At 35.0% G+C, this 20,454-nt stretch overlaps 3 protein-coding genes across 5 annotated transcripts; all 3 read left to right on the top strand.

Annotated features, from left to right (window-relative positions):
• Window positions 1–1,934: 1,934 nt before the first annotated feature.
• On the top strand, window positions 1,935–5,497 carry LOC111013646 (protein IQ-DOMAIN 2). Its single transcript, XM_022288138.2, has 6 exons — window positions 1,935–2,194; window positions 2,838–2,939; window positions 3,090–3,458; window positions 3,573–3,794; window positions 4,000–4,119; window positions 4,475–5,497. Exons 2-6 carry the CDS (start codon window positions 2,865–2,867, stop codon window positions 5,174–5,176), a joined length of 1,488 nt encoding a protein of 495 aa, XP_022143830.1. The 5' UTR covers window positions 1,935–2,194; window positions 2,838–2,864; the 3' UTR covers window positions 5,177–5,497.
• A 1,056-nt stretch (window positions 5,498–6,553) lies between these two features.
• LOC111013554 (mitochondrial import inner membrane translocase subunit TIM14-1) lies at window positions 6,554–8,401 on the top strand. The gene is made up of 3 exons (XM_022288020.2): window positions 6,554–6,735; window positions 7,275–7,453; window positions 7,982–8,401. The coding sequence occupies exons 1-3, from the start codon at window positions 6,733–6,735 to the stop codon at window positions 8,136–8,138; spliced, it is 339 nt and encodes a 112-aa protein (XP_022143712.1). The 5' UTR covers window positions 6,554–6,732; the 3' UTR covers window positions 8,139–8,401.
• Window positions 8,402–10,945: 2,544 nt separating this feature from the next.
• Window positions 10,946–15,198, top strand: LOC111013664 (interactor of constitutive active ROPs 3). 3 transcript variants are annotated; one of them, XM_022288157.2, is made up of 4 exons: window positions 10,946–11,706; window positions 12,468–12,569; window positions 12,732–12,897; window positions 13,237–15,198. In XM_022288157.2, the coding sequence occupies exons 2-4, from the start codon at window positions 12,550–12,552 to the stop codon at window positions 14,881–14,883; spliced, it is 1,833 nt and encodes a 610-aa protein (XP_022143849.1). In that variant the 5' UTR covers window positions 10,946–11,706; window positions 12,468–12,549; the 3' UTR covers window positions 14,884–15,198. The 3 variants fall into 3 exon arrangements, with proteins under 3 accessions (XP_022143849.1, XP_022143846.1, XP_022143848.1); XM_022288154.2 differs by having other exon boundaries at window positions 10,947–11,706; window positions 12,471–12,569; XM_022288156.2 differs by lacking the exon at window positions 10,946–11,706 and adding an exon at window positions 11,730–12,334 and having other exon boundaries at window positions 12,471–12,569.
• The last annotated feature ends 5,256 nt before the right edge of the window (window positions 15,199–20,454 follow it).

The following is a 20,454-nucleotide window of genomic DNA, read 5'->3' as shown; positions in this document are numbered from 1 at the left end:
AAATTTAAAATAATTTTATATGGTTCTTTTTTAATTCTTCTATGTTATAGGGTTAAAAACCAAAAAATCTTTGTTGCTTCCCATGTTACCTTATGTTTTCAATAAAACCTTATGGTAAAAGTATTTTAATAATATTTTCAGTGATGTTGGTAGATGGTATTAGAACCATTCATTTTCTAGTCATATCATCATTGCAAAAAGAGGTTATTATGTTAGCGATAGTGTGTTTACCTACATGATAAACTAAAATTATTGATTACTTTGAATTTTGATATAATAAACATGTTTTTTTTTATTAAATAGTTATGAACTTTGATATTTATTGCCAGGACAATAATATAATTTTGATGCCTCTAACTTATATCATTACATTTTTTCATACAAAAAATATAATTGCATTTTTAAATGCATAGACTAAATGACTAAAAGGAAAATATATGAATCATGATGATAAAAATATTACAATGGTCAAAGAATACTAACTAGAAATATGTCAAGAGTTCGAAAAATGTAAAATAAAAATGATAGAAAACTATCTTAATTTTTATAGAACATAAAATGGAAAATAAAATCATCATCCAGTGGGTCCACCACAATACTTTAAAATGAATTATTAATGTCAATAATTATGAAAGGAAACAAAGTCTTAAGTGGATAAGCTCTTACTAAATGCTTGATATTTGAAATGACAATAGAGTGGTAAATTACATTAATAGCCTTCCTTTTTTAAAGATCTATATTGTAATAATATTGTTTCTTAAAAATTAAATCACGTTGCTTTGTTTCAGATTTATCCATAATTTTCCACTTTCCAAGTTTATAAGCCCCTTTCAAACCGTTATTCAATGTCATAAAAGTTCTTTATGACTAATTAAAAAGCTTTTTAAATTATTAAAATATTTAATAACACATTGAAACACTAATTAAAATTTTTCAAACACATCTTAAAAAATACTCTAAAACAATATACAATCAAAGATTTCATAACTCATTGAAACATACTCCACTGATGAATTACAAAATAATAATAATAATAATAATAATAATAATATTTTTCCTTAAGTGATAAAGTATTAATATCTCATTTTATGAATTATAAGTTCAAATTTTCTTCATTTTTTATTGATATCTCAAAAGCCAATGACTCCATCTAACACCTACAATTGTTGAAGTAAGAAAAATGAAATCTCTTGAAATATATTTTTCATTTTATTTTAGTACTAACTTTTAGAACATCTATTTTAGATTTTGATTTTCTTAAAAAAAAAAAATCCATAACCATGGTAGTTCAAAGACTTTCAAAATATCTATTATAGTCGGTAACATAATAAACACAACCATTTTTCTCTTTATCCTATTATTTTGCCACATAATATTCACTTATTCAATAATACTCCGACTCCAATTTGACTACATGTTCATATCAATACAATACACCAAACAACATTATAAAATTTGTCTAAACTAAGTTAAAAATATAGCATTAACCATGGTAGAGGTACCAAACTAATTAATTAAGTTAAAAAGTTGTCACCACTTTTCTGATGTAGTCTTTAATGATAATGATATGTTTCTTTTATAAAAAAAATAAACGCAGACATGACAACTAACTTATTAAGATATCTATATTGATTAAAAAGTAGCCAATATCTACTTTACTAAAAAAAAATGGAGACTTAAAAAAGTGCTAATCTCTTATTTAAAAAAAAAAAAGTTATTTAGAAAACGATATGTTTCTTACGTGAGCCGTTAGAGTTGGTAAATGGAGGGAGTGGCGAAGAAGAGAAACATGGAGATTCTGAAATTTTCCCCTCTTTTCAGTAAGCCAGCTCTGTGGTCGTGGTTGTTAAACTAAGTGGGACCCTCCCATTTTTGCTGGGTTTTACCCAAAGCCAGGAAGTGGGGTCGTCTCATTACCACAACCCCAGCTAATTTTTCCCTTCATATTCCCCTCTCTATCATTGAGCGTTTCTTGGCAAGATCTGATTTTCCTTCCCTTCTCCTTTAGAAAAGCCAGACGGAGACAGACAAACTCTCAGCCGGACTCGAATCAGGGGCAATTTGTTCTGCAACTCCAGTCCCTCTCCCCTCCCTTTTCTTTTCTGAGTGAGAAAATCACTGAAAATGGGACCACTGCTTTGAACACTAAAGCAATAGAAGCTCCTTCAGATCTGAAACTTCTCTTCCATTCCAGGTTATTCTCTCTTTTCCATTTTCTCGTAGGCGGTAGTAGGTCTCTGCTGGTTCTGTTTTTGTAATGGGGTTATGGTTTTGTTTGAAATTTCACTTGGGTCTTCTTCTGTTATCTTGTTTCCTTCATGTTTTGAGTTTTTTTGTTCAGTAATCATCTGTTAGTTTGATCTTTTGTAATGGGGTTATGGTTTGGTTTGAAATTTCACTTGGGTCTTCTTCTGTTATCTCGTTTCCTTCATGTTTGGAGTCTTTTCTGTTCAGTAATCGTCTGTTAGTTTGATATTTTGTGATGGGATTGTGATTGTTTTTCATATCGAGCAATTTCACGACCTGAGATTTTGCAATGTTTTTGTTGGGTGTTGATTATTCTTGATGAATTAGATTTTCCCTGTGTTGTGGAGTTTCCTGCTGAAAGTGGGGGGAGAGTAGGAAAGATCTGAAGACTTGGGTTGCTTCATTTCTGACTTAACCTACTCCACCAGGCTTAATCAGTTGACTGGAGTCTTGTATTGTATGCCAAATAACTTTAACCATTTGATACGTGCATATTGTGGAAATTTTTTCATTAGTATTGTAGATTGGTGAGTGTGCTGTCTTTTTCGATATTTCGGTTTGAAACTGATATATTTTGTTTATGTTCTTAGGGGGTGAGGCAGAGGAATGATAAGGAGATGGGAAAGAAAGAAACTTGGTTTACTTCTGTAAAGAAAGCTCTCAGTCCAGATCCCAAAGAGAAGAAAGTTCAGGTATCGAAAATTTCCTCATCAAGGGGTTGCTTCATCCAAATTGAGATTCGATTAGAAATTTGTAATGTCTCTAAGTATATTTATGAGTTCTTACAAGAAATAAAGAATGCTCCTGAGTTTCTGATATTTGGCAACTGTCTTTGTTTGTAGAACTCTAAGAAGTCAAAGAAGAAATGGTTTGGAAAGCAAAAGCATCCCAATCCAGATTCAGCCTCTTTAGAGGCGGTGGCATTGCCGTCACCTCCACAGCCGGAACAGGCGAATATAAACCATTCGGAGAGCGAAGATAACGATGAGCCTAGCTCCATTGAAGTTGCTGCTACAACAGAAGTGACTTCTGCAGCAACTCAGGCTAGTGTTTTTGCCAATGAGGCAAGTGGTTCTACTATTGAGCCAAGTGCTGCTACTCCTTTTGCTGCTACCGAAGTCGTGCATCATGCTACGGAAATTCAATATTTCGGCCCACCTAAGGAGGAAGTGGCTGCAATCAAGATCCAAACCGTGTTCCGTGGATACTTGGTAAGAGTTCCTTAAAATAGTCTTGCCTTCTTTAAATCTCTCCAATATTGTGTGTGAGGAATGGCTGTAAAAAATTCCAGACCCCAAATGTCTAATAGTTTTGTTTTACTTCAGGCAAGAAGGGCGTTACGGGCTCTACGAGGGTTGGTGAGGCTAAAATCACTGATGGAGAGTTCTACAGTGAAACGCCAAGCCTCAAATACCCTTCGTTGCATGCAGACTCTTGCTCGGGTTCAATCTCAGATCCATTTTAGGAGGGTCAGGATGTTGGAGGAGAATCAGGCCCTCCAGAAACAACTCCTTCAAAAGCATGCCAAAGAGCTTGAGAGCTTGCGGGTCTCTTTCATTACCATTCTTCTATTTTTGTTTTTATTCTCACAACAACTAATCCTAAAATGAGAGTTTGTTCTCTCCATATCTCTGAGGACAATATCTCTAAATTCTATATATGTAACTTCAATGTTTCTTATTCTCCTCTGACTCGCAGTTGCGTTTTCGTTATGGTGCTAACTTTAGCCCTTTGTTGACAATTATATTGCAGATTGGAGAGGAATGGGATGACAGTTTACAATCAAAAGAGCAGATTGAAGCTGGCCTACTGAGCAAATATGAGGCTGCAATGAGAAGGGAGAGAGCCCTGGCATATGCCTTCACTCATCAGGTGACATATTCCAAAATCCTGAACCATAGAAAAAAGGCAAACAAAAATATTTAATTTAGACGTTGAAGTTTATATTGACGATTCTCTTCTTTGTTCTTCGTCCATCTAGCTTGTGTAAGGTTTGTGATTTGAATTGTTCTTTCTCATTGCTGAACTGTTCTATTCTTTTCTTTTCCAAATTAAAAGATTTCAAAGAGTTGTTTGTGGAAAGATCAATTCTCTAACCGTCTGATATCATTTTCTTTCCAAACTCTTTGGCATTTAAGAGTTTTGTCCTCCTTCCTTCTCATTCTTCTTCTCGGGTTTTGTTTATTCGAAAGAATATTGAGTTTGAGTCTTGTAATCTTTTTAACAGCAAACTTGGAAGAATTCAGCAAGATCTGTAAACCCTGCATTCATGGATCCAAGTAATCCCACCTGGGGTTGGAGCTGGTCAGAGCGATGGAGCGGAGCTCGGGTGCACGATGCTCCTGACCCGACAGGAAAAGAGACGATTAACAGCCATTCTGGCAAGAAGATGGCAAGCCGTGGCATTGTTGGAGAAATCAGCAAATCATTCGCCCGCTTTCAGTTGAACTCGGAGATGGATTCCCCAACAGGCAGCCAGAAGACAAGTCACTCTGCTTTCCAGCCCTCCTCAACTCCTTCCAAGCCAGCTCCATCTCCTGCAATAAAAAAACTGAAGCCCCCAAGCCCAAGAATCCTCTCAATTCACGATGACGACTCGAAAAGTGTCGTCAGCGTACAGTCTGAAAGATTACGAAGGCATAGCACAGGAGGATCTTCAGTGAGGGATGACGAAAGCGTGACTACCGCTACTGCTGTCCGAAGTTACATGACACCTACTGAATCAGCAAGAGCAAAATCCAGGTTGCAGAGTCCATTGGGGGCAGAGAAGAATGAAACACCAGAGAAAGGATCTTCTTCTTCAGCAATGGCAAAGAAACGACTCTCTTACCCTCCTTCACCGGCCAGGCCGAGACGTCATTCAGGTCCGCCCAAGATTGAAGCCGACCTCGATGCAGGAAAGAGCATCAGCAATGTTGTTGGTGGCTAAAAGTTTACCAAACATGGTTGGAATTTGCAGTAACATGGAACTGCTGGAAGAAGATTTGTTAAATTTGTGTTAACCTTATAATTAAATTTTTTTTTCCACACACAACCTATGATTCGAAGTGATTTCATGAAATGGTATTTATTCATTTTAGAAGTGTTTAAATATGTTGTGGGCAATGTGTTAAATTCTTGAGTTTGATACTGAGAAAACCAGAGGACAGAGCAGGACATGTGGGTCACTGCTATTTTCTTCTTCCATTGTGATTATTTTCTCCACAAACTATTGTATTATTATTATTTATCCATTTCTTCATTACTGAAATCAATCTGTTAATTGCACTTTTTCCCATGAACCACTTTGGATAAGCAACAGATTTGCACACTGAATTTACTTTGATCAGTCCTAATTTTGGTGAGGAAAGTGAGGTGTTTTCCTTTTTCTTTGATTAAAAGAAAAAAAAGAAGGGATATTTACTTGTTTTTCTTATCTTGGGTTCTATGTTTAGGTGTGAGGAAAATACTATAAATTGATTCTATAATTAAATTAACTGAATTTTGCCTTTTATGAGAGAAAAGATTCGAACTCACAAATTTTTATCGGAGATAAGTACCTTTTTAGTTAAACTTAAGTTGATAATTTTATTTTGCCTACTTGAAGCATAAGTTAACTAGTTAAGACAAAAAACATATTATCTAAAAAAGAAAAAAGTTAAGACATATATCATAAACTAGAAGGTCGGAGGATTTGAATCCTCACTCTTACGTGTTGTAAAAAAAAAATAATAATAATAAATAAATAATTTTGAATATTTTGTGGGTTAGATTTGAGATGATTTATTAGTTTTTCTTTGTTAATAAAAACACTTAATTCTAGCCATAAAATTAAACAGTAAAAACTCTCAAACCTAATTATAAAAACATCATCCAATTATAAAAACAAACATTTAATTTCAATCACAAAGAAAATATATATATTTACATTCTTTCTGGCGTTGCTACTCAAAGTAGTAAATTTCTTTTTCAACCTAAAAGAATTGAAATGATAAGTTCCATTCTGCACAATAAAATATTTTATTTATTAATTACATGGGTGAATATTAATAATAGGAATATCCACTCTACTGACACTGAATATATTTATTTGAACTTTTCAAATAAAATTTAACAAATTAAATAATTACAACTATTAAAATTTAAGGTTAAATTTATAATTTAATGTAAAATTTGAGATTAGCTTCTTTTTATTTTCCCCTCTTTTTTAATAAGAGAAATTAGCTTAATTGCAACTTGTCGCCCAAGAAATAGAGTTAATTGTTTTCCAAAAAATATAATTTACAATATAATATAACTGTAAATATATATATAGGATTACTCATTTCTAGCTTATTGGGTCAATCGCAATTACATATCGCGTACGGGTCCTTTCTCGGTTCAAACCAAATTTGCTTTCCAGAAAACCCTAGAAGCCAATTTTGTGGAACCCCTTTGGAGAAAAGGAAAAACCCATAGCCAACGAATGATAGTTGTCCTTCCATCGAGCTTAAGCGTGCTTCATTGATGGTGAGTCTTCGATGTTTCATGGTTTTCTTGTATGCTGTGTCCATGCGGCAGATGGAATTTTCTTTTCATTTTTTCTTTTGTCGATCTCGAGTTGGATGCTTGGATATTTTCCGTTTGGAACTTGAAAATATTGATGCCCTTAGGGGTTTTTGACTATTGTGGAATTTTCAGACGAGGTTTTTGATTATGAATCAGTTCATATTCGGAGTTTGTTTGTTTCCTGAGAAAATTTGAAATATTTGTCCAAAAAAAAAATATTAGCTCGTCTAGAATTATTGTGAACGATCGATTCAAGTGCCGTAGCAAGCAAATTTAGAATTTGGTTGTTATCACTCTGATTTTATGGGGTTTCCCCCCTAACAAAACTAGGGCCTCTGCTGCATGAAGCTTGTGAAGTAGATTCTAGCGTTCCTATTCATTCATCTATCGTTAGGATCATTTTAAACTTCATGTATTACAGAAGTAGTTTTTCAGCCGCAGCACTGTTGGCAATCGGACTCTAATTATTTATTTATTTTTTGTGTGTAAATTCATTGTAGGCTACACCATTGGTTACAGGACTTGCTGTTGCTGCTGCAGCTTACGCAGGCAGATATGGCATTCAGGCTTGGCAGGCATTCAAGGCAAGGCCACCAACGGCTCGACTGCGCAAGTTCTACGAAGGTGGTTTTCAGCCTACAATGACGAGGAGGGAAGCAGCTCTAATTCTAGGAGTTAGGTATTAACTGCATCTCCTAATGGAACAAAAGATACTTGTTGATAATCGGTTCTCAGTTCCATGCCATCCTAAGTTCTAATTGTTACTTTAAACGATCAACCCCTGAATAGCTCCATCAATTTTCCTCATACTTTTGTTTTCATCTTCTTTGCTGTGTTTGAAAAGTAAATAAAAAAAAAAAATCCCTTTGAAGATAGGAGATCATGTTAGCCCGAAGAGTCAGCTCAGTTGGCAAGAGCTTGGTCCTCTTGGTCATACTGGCTCAGAGGTCTCAACCTTCTAGTGAGCTTAATATCAAAATTCTTGATGTCTTTCGGGTCCGGGCATTGGGGTGGGTGCGGGTGCCCCTGGGTATAGGGGGAGCAAATCCGACTCCCAGTTTTTTAAAAATAGATAGAAGATCATGCTTGCCAAGTTTTCATATATGTGTTTGATCTATTATTCATGATGATGATCTAGAGTCTCTTCCTAAATACATCTCCCCTGTTCTTGCTTGTGGCTGAGATTTTACCTTCATTGCATTGTCAGGGAGAGCACTCCAACAGAAAAAGTTAAAGAAGCGCACAGGAAGGTGATGGTTGCAAATCATCCAGATGCAGGCGGGAGCCATTATCTTGCTTCCAAAATCAACGAGGCGAAAGACATCCTGCTTGGGAAAACCAGGGGAAGCAATTCTGCATTCTGATGGTATCAATGACTGCCGCCAGTTATTTGCTCATTTAGCATAGCATGTCTGAACAAAATGCCTAGGATCGCCATTTTTCTAGCTTACCTGGTGTGCCAAAATTTTGACATAATATAAATTTACTTGCGTCTGATTGATTATTGGGGATCTTATTTGTATACTTCATACTTTGGATTTATTGACAACAATGGGAAATCCCGCAAGTTAGGCTGTGATTGATTGCTACTTAGCAATAATAAATTAGTGATACTTTTTTGAAGAAATTCTGGAAACTTTCTGTGATCTTATTACTTACATCAGCAACCCTTTATTGAACCTTCAGCAGAAGATTCCTAGTTTCTGAGGAACTTAAATCCCATTTCCTGCTGCCTATTGGGTTTGAGGACATAAAGAAAGGGGATGAGATTTTTAAAGCTGTTTGTTTAATCTTTTTGAGTCTGTTTAATCTGATATGAATTGGTTTAGTTCACCATTCTCTTCATCTAGTGATTTATTTTCATTTAGAACAATCAATAAAAGTTAAGGCTAACAGATAAGTTATGAATTGTGTTCATGTAAAGATGGGTGATTCAAGTTCAAATTGACAAGAAATGATCTTTAGTCAAGGATGAATATTTTGCTATTGCTCTTTGAAATCGAGTAATTGGTGGGATGTACGATGACATTAGAAGAAAAGATGTCAGGTGGTTGATTTGGAGGTCATCTTACAAATATTTACAATATGTACACCTTCTAGACAGAAGAACATACAACATATCCTAATCTTGGTTGTTGACACCTATACAAATACTTACAAAATATACCACAATTTGATTTCGGTTTCGGGAGCTATAAATGTTTAGTTGGGATCTTTTTCTTTGAATAAAAATTCAAACCCTCGCAAAGCCACGTGCTCTAATCCTCTGCATGCTCTTTCGGAATGATCTTGATATGGAAAAGGCAGTGAAGAGCCTCTGCCCACAACACGAGTCTAGTTTAGGATGTATTTTGAATTCTATTAATAATTAGATGAAACAACTTGATGAATTTACACACGTCCCTAAAAACATAGTACTTTGACTCATTTATTTTTTGTTTTTCAAGCACCTGCTAGTATTCTAAAAAAATTGTTATTATTTAGGATAATATCTTATTCTTGTGACACTGTACAAGGTTTCAATAAACTTTACCAGCAAATTAGATTAAGGTCACACTTCTTTTTAACTATGAATTCAACAAAAATCTAATCGCAAATAGCTCTGTAGAGCTCCATCTTCTCTTGTAAACTAAACAAACCTACCGAACTTTGAAAGAACATTGATTATTTGTGGCCAAACCTTGTCGAGTTGAGTGAAAAATTATTGATCAATCTTCGTCTAAACTTGTAAGAGAACTTTCCAAAAATGGTTGTGTATCTAAATCCCCATTTTACCCTCTGGGTGGGCCCCAAAAGGTCCTAAATTTATTGAGGGATGGCCAAGTGGATAAGCATTTGCCATTGCCCCAACTGTCCTAAAGATGATCCAAATGAGATCCCTTTTCTGTTTGCTCACTTTATCTTGTGTTTATACCAAAAACCACCGCCAATCCATTCACTACAATCAAATAAATCTTCCTAGGTTTTATAATGATCTACTTTTAGTGATTTGTATAGAGATTATGAACATAAAATAGTAAATTATACCGAACATTTGCAATTTTGTATCTAATTTATATGGGTGGGTCAATCATGATTTCTTTGGTGCGGTTGATCGATTTATCTTTTATTGGAAGAATGAGTTGAACGTAACTTTCAACTAATGCTGCGCTTACCATTACATTTTCTATGATTGGTTTCATAAATGGAAATCACATTTATTTTTATTTAGAAATTTAATGTGCAGGTGAAGGTGAAGTTCCTGTTAGAAACGTTACATAGCAATGTTGGATCGCAACAATCTTTATTTAAAGCTTAAAAAAAGAAAAAGAAGGTCTTCCTACTTTTTAAATCAAATTCATAATAAATTAGGATCAATGGCGTGTCTTGTCCTTGGTTTAATTACAAAGTGACTTGTCCCCAACTGATATTGTCAAGTTGCTTTGTTTAGCTTTGCTTTGATGTTCCAAGATAGAGCCATCAATGCAAGCTTACCCTTTTTTAAGTCTACTCCTCTAATTATTACTTCATTGCCTTCCTTCCAAGTAAAGCCACATGAGGGAAGGAAAAAAGAGTCTATTTTTGGATTACTATGCTCACATGACAATTTTAGGTGATAGTATTTATTATCATCCACTAAAAATCACTCATAAAATATCCATCCATCTATAGAATTCATTTATATGCCTAAATTATGCTTATGAAAGAAGTTTTATCCTATAGAATTATACTCTTTAGTAAAATTTTAGACTTGATGGGTTGTGCCTGAGGAATATAAACTTCAGTTAACAGATATAGAATACTCGATCTATCAATTTAACAGAGTAAAAATAATATTACGATGAAAGTCTCCCTCTAAAACATTTCTTTTCGCCATGGACTTTGATTCTAATTATTAATCAACGGGGAAAGATTGTTAGAATTGTGCAAAACAAATGTGTAATTTTTTTTTTCTCAAAGAAAGGTCCAATTTTGGAGGTTGAATTTGACTTTTGATCTTCCTAGCCAAATGGGTTTTTGGTGAGGTAAGAATAAAATACATAATTTTTTAAAGAAACTCAAAAGAATATTTTATTACTCAAGAAAGAAACAGGGCAGATTCTGTTTTTAAGAATTTATTTTTCTCAATCATCAAAAACCAAGACCCAACTGGTCCAATGATGAACTCTCATCAAGGATTGGACTGACTTGAGGGAGTTCGCTGTTTCCACATGACATGAAATGTTTGATAAGAATCGTGAAAGAAAATCCATTTATTTTGTGCTTATACAGGGTGCAGAAAGGAAAATTAGGCATTTCCATGCATAGAAATGGAAATAGCTCTGTGGTCCTTCTGTTCATGGAGAAGGCCAAATGGGCGACCCTAGCGATCACGGGTCTTTTTCTATCACATGGATGCCCACATGATAGTCAAGGCCATTGCTTAGAGCGGTGACCCATAAGCAAATCAAACCCCAAATTTCAATCGCTGCCCAAAGTTGTTGAAATCTGATGGCTGAGTTTTACCTTCCAAGTCAAAAAACAGAGTCGGGATGGGGAGGAAGAAGAAAAACAAGTGCAGAATCACGTTACTTTTTAGCTTCGTCTGTGACTTCTTGCGGCAGATAACAACAAAGTTCTTTTTTTTTTCTCTGGGGAAAAGTTTCAAACACCTGGTGGGCACTGGGCATAGCTCATTTCAGCGAAATTTTCTGCCACCATTGGCCGTTTGGCAGTAGTTGAGAACCCAAAGAGGAAATTGGAGCTGACATTTCAGCTTTATGGCCACGCAGTAGGATTGAAGGAAAGTTCTTCGGCCACGGCCAACAGAATAGCCTTTTATACTACAGGATACTATGACCTACAGAGAGTGTGTGTTTGTCAGAGCTTAATGGCAAACCAGGTTGTCTTTTCTTAAGGAATAAAGAGCCAATCCAGAGCAGTTAGCTCGCTGTGAGCTGCCACTAGCTTTTGGTAAGATCAAAAAACCTGCTAGGAATTTGTAAAGATTGCTGTGGCTTCTGTGTTAGTTTTCATGTATTGAGAATTCCTGCTTCTTTTGAGTTGAAATATATGGTTCTTTGAAATGTTCGAGTCTGGCAAATATTGCTTGTGATTCCTTCTTGTGGGCTGAATTTTAATTTTGGGTGATCATCTGGGTTTTTGGTGTTTTTTTTTTGTTTTCTTTTTCTAAGATCTGTTCTTTTTGTTTTTCTTTATTGCTATAAACTTTTCATATGATTGTTAGCCGCAGTCCCACGACAACAATATCTGATCTTCTGTGTTTCAGTACAAAATTTCCATGATATTCTTTACTCTTTCAAATAAACAAACAAATGGGTTGGCCCAGGGAGAGAGAGAGAGAGTAAAGATTGTGCAACTTTTACATATCGCCATGATTTCTTGGGGCCAAAAGAGCATAGTGAAAGTAATGAAGTGGAGAAAGTTGAGAAAAAAGAGATTCGAGAGAGAGCATTTTCCATATACCTTGTCTTTTGGTTTACGTATTTTTTTTGTTAAAAATCTTACCAAAGTGGGCTTTGGTTGGTAGAAGTGGGGGTGGTTTCTCTGGAGTTTCTTTGAAGGGATTGTTTGTTATTTGGTTGTTACATTTTCTTTCTGTTGATTCTGATTAAGGCTACCATCTAAATTTTGTGAAGTATTTTACTTTGTTGTTGCATTCAGCTTTTGTTTTGTATGTATGATTTTTAATGAAATAATTCTCTGAACTGAAGCAGCTGTTGTGGGTCAGAGAGCTTTGGAGTAGAACAACTATACATTCATCCTGCTTTTATTCTACAGCAGGAACTGCAAAATATGCAGGCCTCAAAGCCTAAGTAAGATCTCCGTTCCTCCTTGTTCTTGTTCTTCTTTTTGCTCCCTACTCGGATCATCTTCAGACTCATATTGGCTTTATTTTCATACCCCTCTCCCCTTTTTCTTTTTCTTGTTCGGGTCATCCATGGTTGGGAGTGTTGATTGTTTTTCTGTTTGTTTAGAAATTTGGAAGCACCGATGAGAAAACCTCGACCCACTCGGCAGCTGAAAGCACCGGGATCAGATTCTGTTTCAGCTTCATCGTCTCTAGTTCCTCCAAGTAAAATGACAAAGGAAAGAATTCCTAAAACTGTTGTTCAGAAATCAGTCCAGAGTTCAGTACTTGAGGTATTTCTCCCCCAAACAATGGTCAGTCTTGTTTGGTAGGTTTCTGTATACAGTTTTCTGTTTTTTGGAACAAAAGTTCAGTGAAAGTATGTTGAGATTACTTCCTTTTTTGGTTTTAAAGTTGTTTTTGCTCATTTCGATTAGTTTGTTCTCATGTCTATTAAAGTTGTTATTCCCTTCAAATCCAACCAAGACTCCCAAACGTTCTTGGAAATATAAACTTCTGTGCAAACTTGCATATGAGAGTTGCTCGTTTCCACCATGTTTATTTTGTTTAAAAGCTTTGAGAACAATTCCATTTTACATGATTTACATTGTTGGTATATCTTTGAACTTCAGAAAAAACGCCCAAATCGAGTTTCTACAATGGAATCACAGATTACTCAACTTCAAGATGAACTGAAAAAGGCGAAGGATCAACTGAACTCCTCTGAGTCGGGGAAGAGGAGAGCAAAAGAGGAAGCTGAAGAGGCTAAGCAGCAGCTTAAAGCCATGTCCTCAGAGCTCGAGGAGTCCAGACAGCAGTTGCTTGAGCTTTCTGCATCTGAAGACGAACGGATTCAAGAACTTCGTAAAATTTCGCAGGATCGAGATAGAGCATGGCAGTCTGAACTCGAGGCCCTCCACAAGCAGCATTTAATGGACTCTGCTGCATTGGCTGTTTCCATGAATGAAAATCAGAAGCTTAAGGTTCAGCTGGAAAGGATAGCTGGTTCGGAGGTGAACCAGAGTAGGCATGCGGAGTCTGCACATGCTGAGATTCAGAGCCTCAGAATAGAACTCAAAGAAACACTCTCACTGGTGGAGGAACTCAAAACCAAGCTTTCTGATTATGAAGATTCTGAAACTCAGGCGCTTGAAGATCTCAAGAAAACACAAATGGAATTGGAAACCGCAAATGCAACGATTGAAATGCTTCGATTGGAGGGAACCAAAGACATGAAAGCGTTCAGCTCCCTATCCTTGGAGTTGGAGGAGTCCAAAGAAAAAGTTACATCATTGGAGGGTCTTGTTTGCAAATACCAGGATGATTTGGCTGAAATTGCCAAGAAAAATTTGGAGGATCTTTCTGAAAGTAAGAACGATGACAAGGATGATGGAGAAAACGAATATACTAATCAGCTTAAAACTGAGCTTAATTGTGTTATATCTGAAATGGATCAATTGAGACTCGCATTAGATGCTGCTGATAGAAGGTACCAGGATGAATATCTTCGGAGCACCTTACAGATCAGAAGTTCTTATGAAGAAGTGGAATCCATTAAATCAGAATCACGCCGAAAAGAGGCTGCATTTGAAGCTGAGCTCACTCAAGCCAAGGCACAAATCGAGCAACTGAGGACGCATCTCATTGATAAGGAAGCTCAACTTCTGAGCATTGCCAAGGAGGATGAAACTTCAAACTCAAATCAGAAAAGCAAAGGTGAAAGTGAATCCAATCTTTCGGAACAGCTGAAGAAGTTAGAGGCCGATGTTGAGGAGTTGAAGGCAAGCCTGCTAGATAAAGAGACAGAGTTGCAAGGAATCATCGAGGAAAACGATACGCTTCGAGTGGACATTAAGAAAATGGAAACAGAATGGAAGATAACCAACGGTGAAACTACTGATATGGAAGAACCAGCAAAATCTGCAAATGAAGAGACTCTGGACAAGCTCGGCAGTGTAACTGAACCGAACTGGAGCAAGAGAAGAGGAATTTTGGAAACCGAGCAACCTGAGACTGTCCAAAGCAAAAACTCAGAAATGGAGGCAGAATTAAGGAGGTTAAGGGTGCAGTTAGACCAATGGAGGAAGGCAGCTGAGGCAGCTGCTGCAATGCTCTCACCAGGGAAAGATGGAAAAGTTGTAGAGCTTTCAGGTCCTATTGACAGCAACTATCCTCTCGGCCCGTTCTACTCCGAAGACCTCGATGATGACTCGCCGAAGAAGAAGAACATCAACATGCTGAAAAAGATTGGTGTTTTATGGAAAAAGAGTCAAAAGTAGATAGAAAATTCCATCAGCATTTTCCCTGAAGTACTATGCAAATTGGGTTGGCTTCTTCTCTTTTATAATTTTGGCTTGGATTAATACTTGATAGGCAAGCAAATATTTTATTTGGAACTGTATAGTTGTTCAAACTGGTAAGTTTTGATTTGTTACAAATTGAATTCCTGATGCTCTTCTGCAAGGCAAAATAAGTTTGTTTTTTTGTTTTTAATTGCAGGTGAAATATATGGAAAAATAATGTATGAATTTCAAGGATTTTTTAGTCATTTCAGAGGACATATATCTTCATATATACATGGGGGCTATTGTTCAGCACTACCTTACAATTATTTCTTCTTTACATCATTCAATTTTGAAATGTGACATTCAACATTAATTTCTGGTTCTTTTTTTCACATAGTCCAAAAATATCTCATTATTGAGTTTCCATTGCTTTTTTTTGACGCTATTTTCAAAGATGATTAAAACTAAAATATCAAGAGTGTTATAAAGTTGTAATTGGCAGAAGAAATGGCGATGATCATAACCAGTTAATTGTCATTACTCTGATGTTGGACTCATAAGCGTATGGCCCATCGGGCCTCTAGCCCAATTATTGATACTATACACAAACAACTTTTGAAAGCATTTATATTTTTCTTAATTCTGTTTGAAATTCAATTAATCATTTATTCATTTAAAACTCGAGTAATAGGTTAAATACTAATGGCTAATAGAGTTAATAAGTTATTTAGAATAAAGAGGTTCGAGCGGACCTAAAAAAGAGGTATATTACACACCAGTTTAGACATTTCGATGCTTAAGTCAGAATGAGTTTAAGCGTAGCAATAGAGTTGGGATTTTGTAGTAGACCTTATCCGTGTTTCTTCTCTCCCTATTTTATTTTTATTTTTTTAATATCCTTAGATCTCAAGATTTCAAATTTGACCCCTTGATTAATCGACGATCGAGGGAATTGTCTAACTTGGGACATCATTGAGCTGCCTAGCTAGACCTTGGCCTGATTGGCTTAAAGTGGACCATGACTATGGTCGACCCATGGGTAGGTTGACCCCATGGTCTGGTCATCCTTGGGAAGGTTGGCCCATGACTGACTAGATCGACTCGTGGGCTTGTCGTTCATGGATTGGCCGATCGTGGTCTTTGGTCATTGACTAGTCCATTCAAGGTGTAGCACTACTATAGGGCTTGATCCACATATATGCATTCCTGGTCTTGATTCGTATGGCTTAATTTCACCTATAATAGGGTGTGAAGATTTGAGCCTCCAATATTGAAGTAGGAAAGGACACGATACTTTATTAGTATTAAAATATTTCTCCAACTTAACGGGACGTGAAGGGATGATTTGAAAAAAAGAAGTTAATGTCTTTCTCCTCAACCTATATACCCAAGTTGGCATAATAAATGGTTTGTTTCCCTCTACTATGTCATGAATGTAAAATTGTCATCTTATATCATACATCTATGGAGATCCAATAAAAATAGACAATAACAAAACTTGTAAAAATCTATAGAAACTGAAACCAAATTGTACAAAATGGTAATTAATCTCTGTTTGGAACTGACAATAGACAGTGGAGATGGAGATAGATGCAACCAGTTTCACTGAAAATCTCCAAACATTTTTTTTTTTTGTATTTTTTTCTGTTGTTGCATGAAATGGGCAAATGAATCCAAAAGTCTGAAGGACAAAGTGAAGTTGGCTTCTGTTAGGTGTCCCTCCCCATTAGGGCCTCATAAAAAAGGGCATCTATTTGTTTGTTTGCTTTTTAAAAAATAAGAACAATTGAAGTAGATTTGAGGGCTTGTTTGTCTTTTAAGTGAGAGTGGAAAGTACTTCCAGGTATGAACATGAAAGAAAATTGCAGGTTTCTGCACTCATCTTCACCTGATAATGACCCATCATTCTTGTGAGATATAATCTATTAACCAAACAATCCCTTAAAAACCCATTTGGTTTTTGGCATTTTGTTTCTAGGGTTTTGGAGAAAGAGAGAGACTTGAATAAATGCCTTCTACCTCTACTCTCCACCAAATATATATGATACCCAATTTAGTTTTCCATTTTAGTTGGATTCTAACTCCATGGTTTGATTTCTATGATTCCCTCTCGCCCTCGAAGCTGACTCATTCGCGACTTGATTAATCTTATGGGTAAATCGTCTGACCCTATACCCGTTTTGGATACTAGTGAATTAACAAAATTTTAGGTTTAGATTCAATTTTTGTTCTATTTTGGTCTCTAGAGTTTTAAAATGTTCATTTGGTCATTACCTTTGCTGTGTACGTGATAGAAGGTAAATTAGAGCGTGACGAAGTATTATACCTTGTCACAATAGACTCCGACATGTAGATCTCCCCTTAGTAGTTGACCAATAACAAGTTAAAGTCCGATGTAATAAATTAAAACTGTTCCAAACTGTTCTGTAAGTACTCCCCACTAGTCAACCATTAATGCTGAATTTACTTCGGGATTCACATGACATGCTAAGTGGCTAACGAGTGAGGATCACTCCAAACATCCATAAATACTATGTTACACTTCTTATGCAGGTACGCAAATCTAATTGCTATAGTAAAACGTTAATAGGATCAAATTATCAATCCAACCTAAAAATAAAACTGATGGGTTAAAATTGAAAGTAAATGATATTAGAAGGGTTCGAACGCAGGAATTCCTATTCTAGTATTATGTTAAATCACTCATGACCTAAACTGTTAGGATAAGTCGTGATTTAACATATCAAACCAAAGACAAATATTAAGTAGGTAGATATTAGGTGATAAAATAATATAATAAAGATCAAAATTGGCCGTGACTTAAATAAAGATTTTAAAATTCAGAAATAATGAAAATATAATTTGGAGACCAAATATTAAATTCAATACTTAAATATGATATAATTTGGAAGAGCCCTAATTTAGTATTGAGATTATTCTTATCTTATGTGATGTGGTGCGAGAGTCTCCAAAAAGACACTGATTTCTTATGTGTGAAAAGACAGAGTCAAAAGGCCAAATTAGAAGCCGACACTGTCACTTCCCATTTCCCACCCTCTACTTATTTGCAGATTGTACAATCACACCAAACCAAATTAATAATTAAGTCTTGGATTATGAAACACTTTTCTATTGTAATTTCTTATTTTTTTATTTTATAAACATAAAAAATATTTAAGTCCCGTTTAGTAATATTTTTGTTTCTTGTTTTTCGTTTTTAACTTTCTTAAGAAACCTCAACATTTTGCGACTAAGTATGTTTTTTTGTTTCTCATCAGTTTGGAACATTCTCAAGATTGTATATAAATTTTGAAAACAACCAAAACATGTTTCTTCTTTCTTATTCCCATTTCTTATTTGTTCCAAAACATAATTAAAATATTGTTCGATCATACTTGAATTTATGGATGTTGGGGTGATGCAATTCATTTTTCTTTATTAAAAGTGAAGAAACAGAAACAAAAAACATGAATGTTACCAAACGGATCCTTATTGCTTCTAAATAAATAGAAAAAAAAGTTCTAAAAATGGGGCAATTTTCAATAACATATTTAGTAACATTCGTTTCTAGTTTATGTTTTTAGTTTTTTTAATAAATAAAAAAAATTATTGCTTGGATAACTGTTTTGTGTTTGTTCTTTTTCTTATTATTATTTACTGAGAAAAGAAACAGAAATATATTTGGTAATCGTTTCTTACTCATTGTTATTAAAAAGTTTAATTTTTTATATTATATTTACGTTTTAATATTTATTATACAGCTTGATTTGTGAGAGAATATGCAATAGACCAGATGCTGCTCATGTCAATGAGTGTAATAAGCGGATTCATGAACCTTGGAAAACCACACTAAGAGGCTGCAAAATGAGTTCTCAGAGCAATGATGATTCTTAATTAACAACATGCATGTTGACTATTTATACACAAGAATTAGGTCACTAATTAGGAATGTAAACATGATTAATTAGTTGGGAGATCAATGTACTTATCGTGCACTCTACTTTGAATCATTTAAGGAATATATATGGGTAAGGGGGTTAATTTCAAAGATGTAATTTGATTCTTTAAGATTAACTATGATATTCAAAGTGCTCTTGTACTTTTGAAGTGCACGTAGAACCGAACAATATTTCATGGATATTTCTTATAATCCTATAGACATATTGATGACAAAGTTTCTTACTAGTGATATATGCGTGATTCGCTAAAATTTGGAATAGGCCGATTGTTTGATCTATGAGATATAGAGTCAAACGTTGAATTTCTTGCTACAACAAGATGGAAAATGCTTCTCAAGAGGGTAAATCGTTAAAAATGTGGCTGACTCATATATTCACGATAGATAGATAACCTATTTCATCATCTCTATACCATAATGGTTATGTTTTGTTAATGTAAGATAGAGTATATTAACTCTGAAAACTTGTACATACTCTCCTACGGTATCATAGACTACACAATCCAACGTAACGTAGACTACACGGTCATCCAAATTGATTGCTGGATTGATTCTTGGTAAATTTTGTAACATACATAAATTTCAGTTTCTACAAGTACTTCTTCAAACTTACTAAATACTCATGCAAATTATTATAGGAGAAATGACACATGGGTGAAAATTTGTAATTGGTAAAAGAGCAAAATAACAGAGCAGTTTGGAGAGAATAATGACACTTTTTGACTTTGAAAAATGGGAAATGACAATCAAATCAATACAAAACTAGGGCTGAACTTAGTTTATTATTTCATGCACAGTGATCTTCAATCAACCTTCACACACACCCCTAAATTCCATTTGCTTTGCCATTTTTTTCTCTCTCTCTCTCAAAACAAAGAAGGCCAATCCATGGCAGAAGCTCAGACACAAAGATGGAGAAATTCCCATTATTCAGGAGTTTTTCAGAGAGTACAGAGAGAAAGAGTAAAGTGAAGTGCCCAATGGAGGAAGCCATGGCATGAAAGATGAAGCTTTTCTTTTCCCCACAAAAGTTGGTGGAAATAAGGAAGACCCCTAATTAATTAAATCAAAAGGACAAACAGTAATCTCAATCTTCAAGAAAAAAAGCATACTCAGAAGATCGAGTTTGGTTCACTTAATTGCAAACTTTTAGAACAAAATTGACCCATCAGCAATACAACAATCATTTCTCCGTTGGTCGCTAAAAATTCGACCGTTCTTTATATATTTTCTCCCTTGACAAAACAAATCTAAAATATATACTTCATTTTCAAAGTTTTAAATATTGATGTGGATGAAAATTTCAAGGTTTCAATTTCATGGAAATATCACTAAAATATCGATGTCGATGGATATTTCTAAAAAAGTTAGAAAAATTAGAAAATAGTAAAAAATATTAAAATTAACAAATAAACATTTTCCTATTTCTAAATTAGTTAAAAAGAATTAATATTAATATTATGTATATATAAGTGATATTTTGTTGATATTTTTCATATTTTGTCGATTTTCTTGTAATATGATGGAAATGTCGATTTACCCCTCATATCAATGTCGAACCTATAAAAACATGGATATGTGGATGGAAATGTTAACATGTCAATAGA

This window comes from Momordica charantia, assembly GCF_013281855.1.
Source record: "Momordica charantia cultivar OHB3-1 chromosome 1 unlocalized genomic scaffold, Mcharantia_2.0 BLBB01000001.1, whole genome shotgun sequence".
In the NCBI taxonomy this organism is placed as follows: domain Eukaryota; kingdom Viridiplantae; phylum Streptophyta; class Magnoliopsida; order Cucurbitales; family Cucurbitaceae; genus Momordica; species Momordica charantia.
This window is presented reverse-complemented; position numbering and strand designations above follow the sequence as displayed.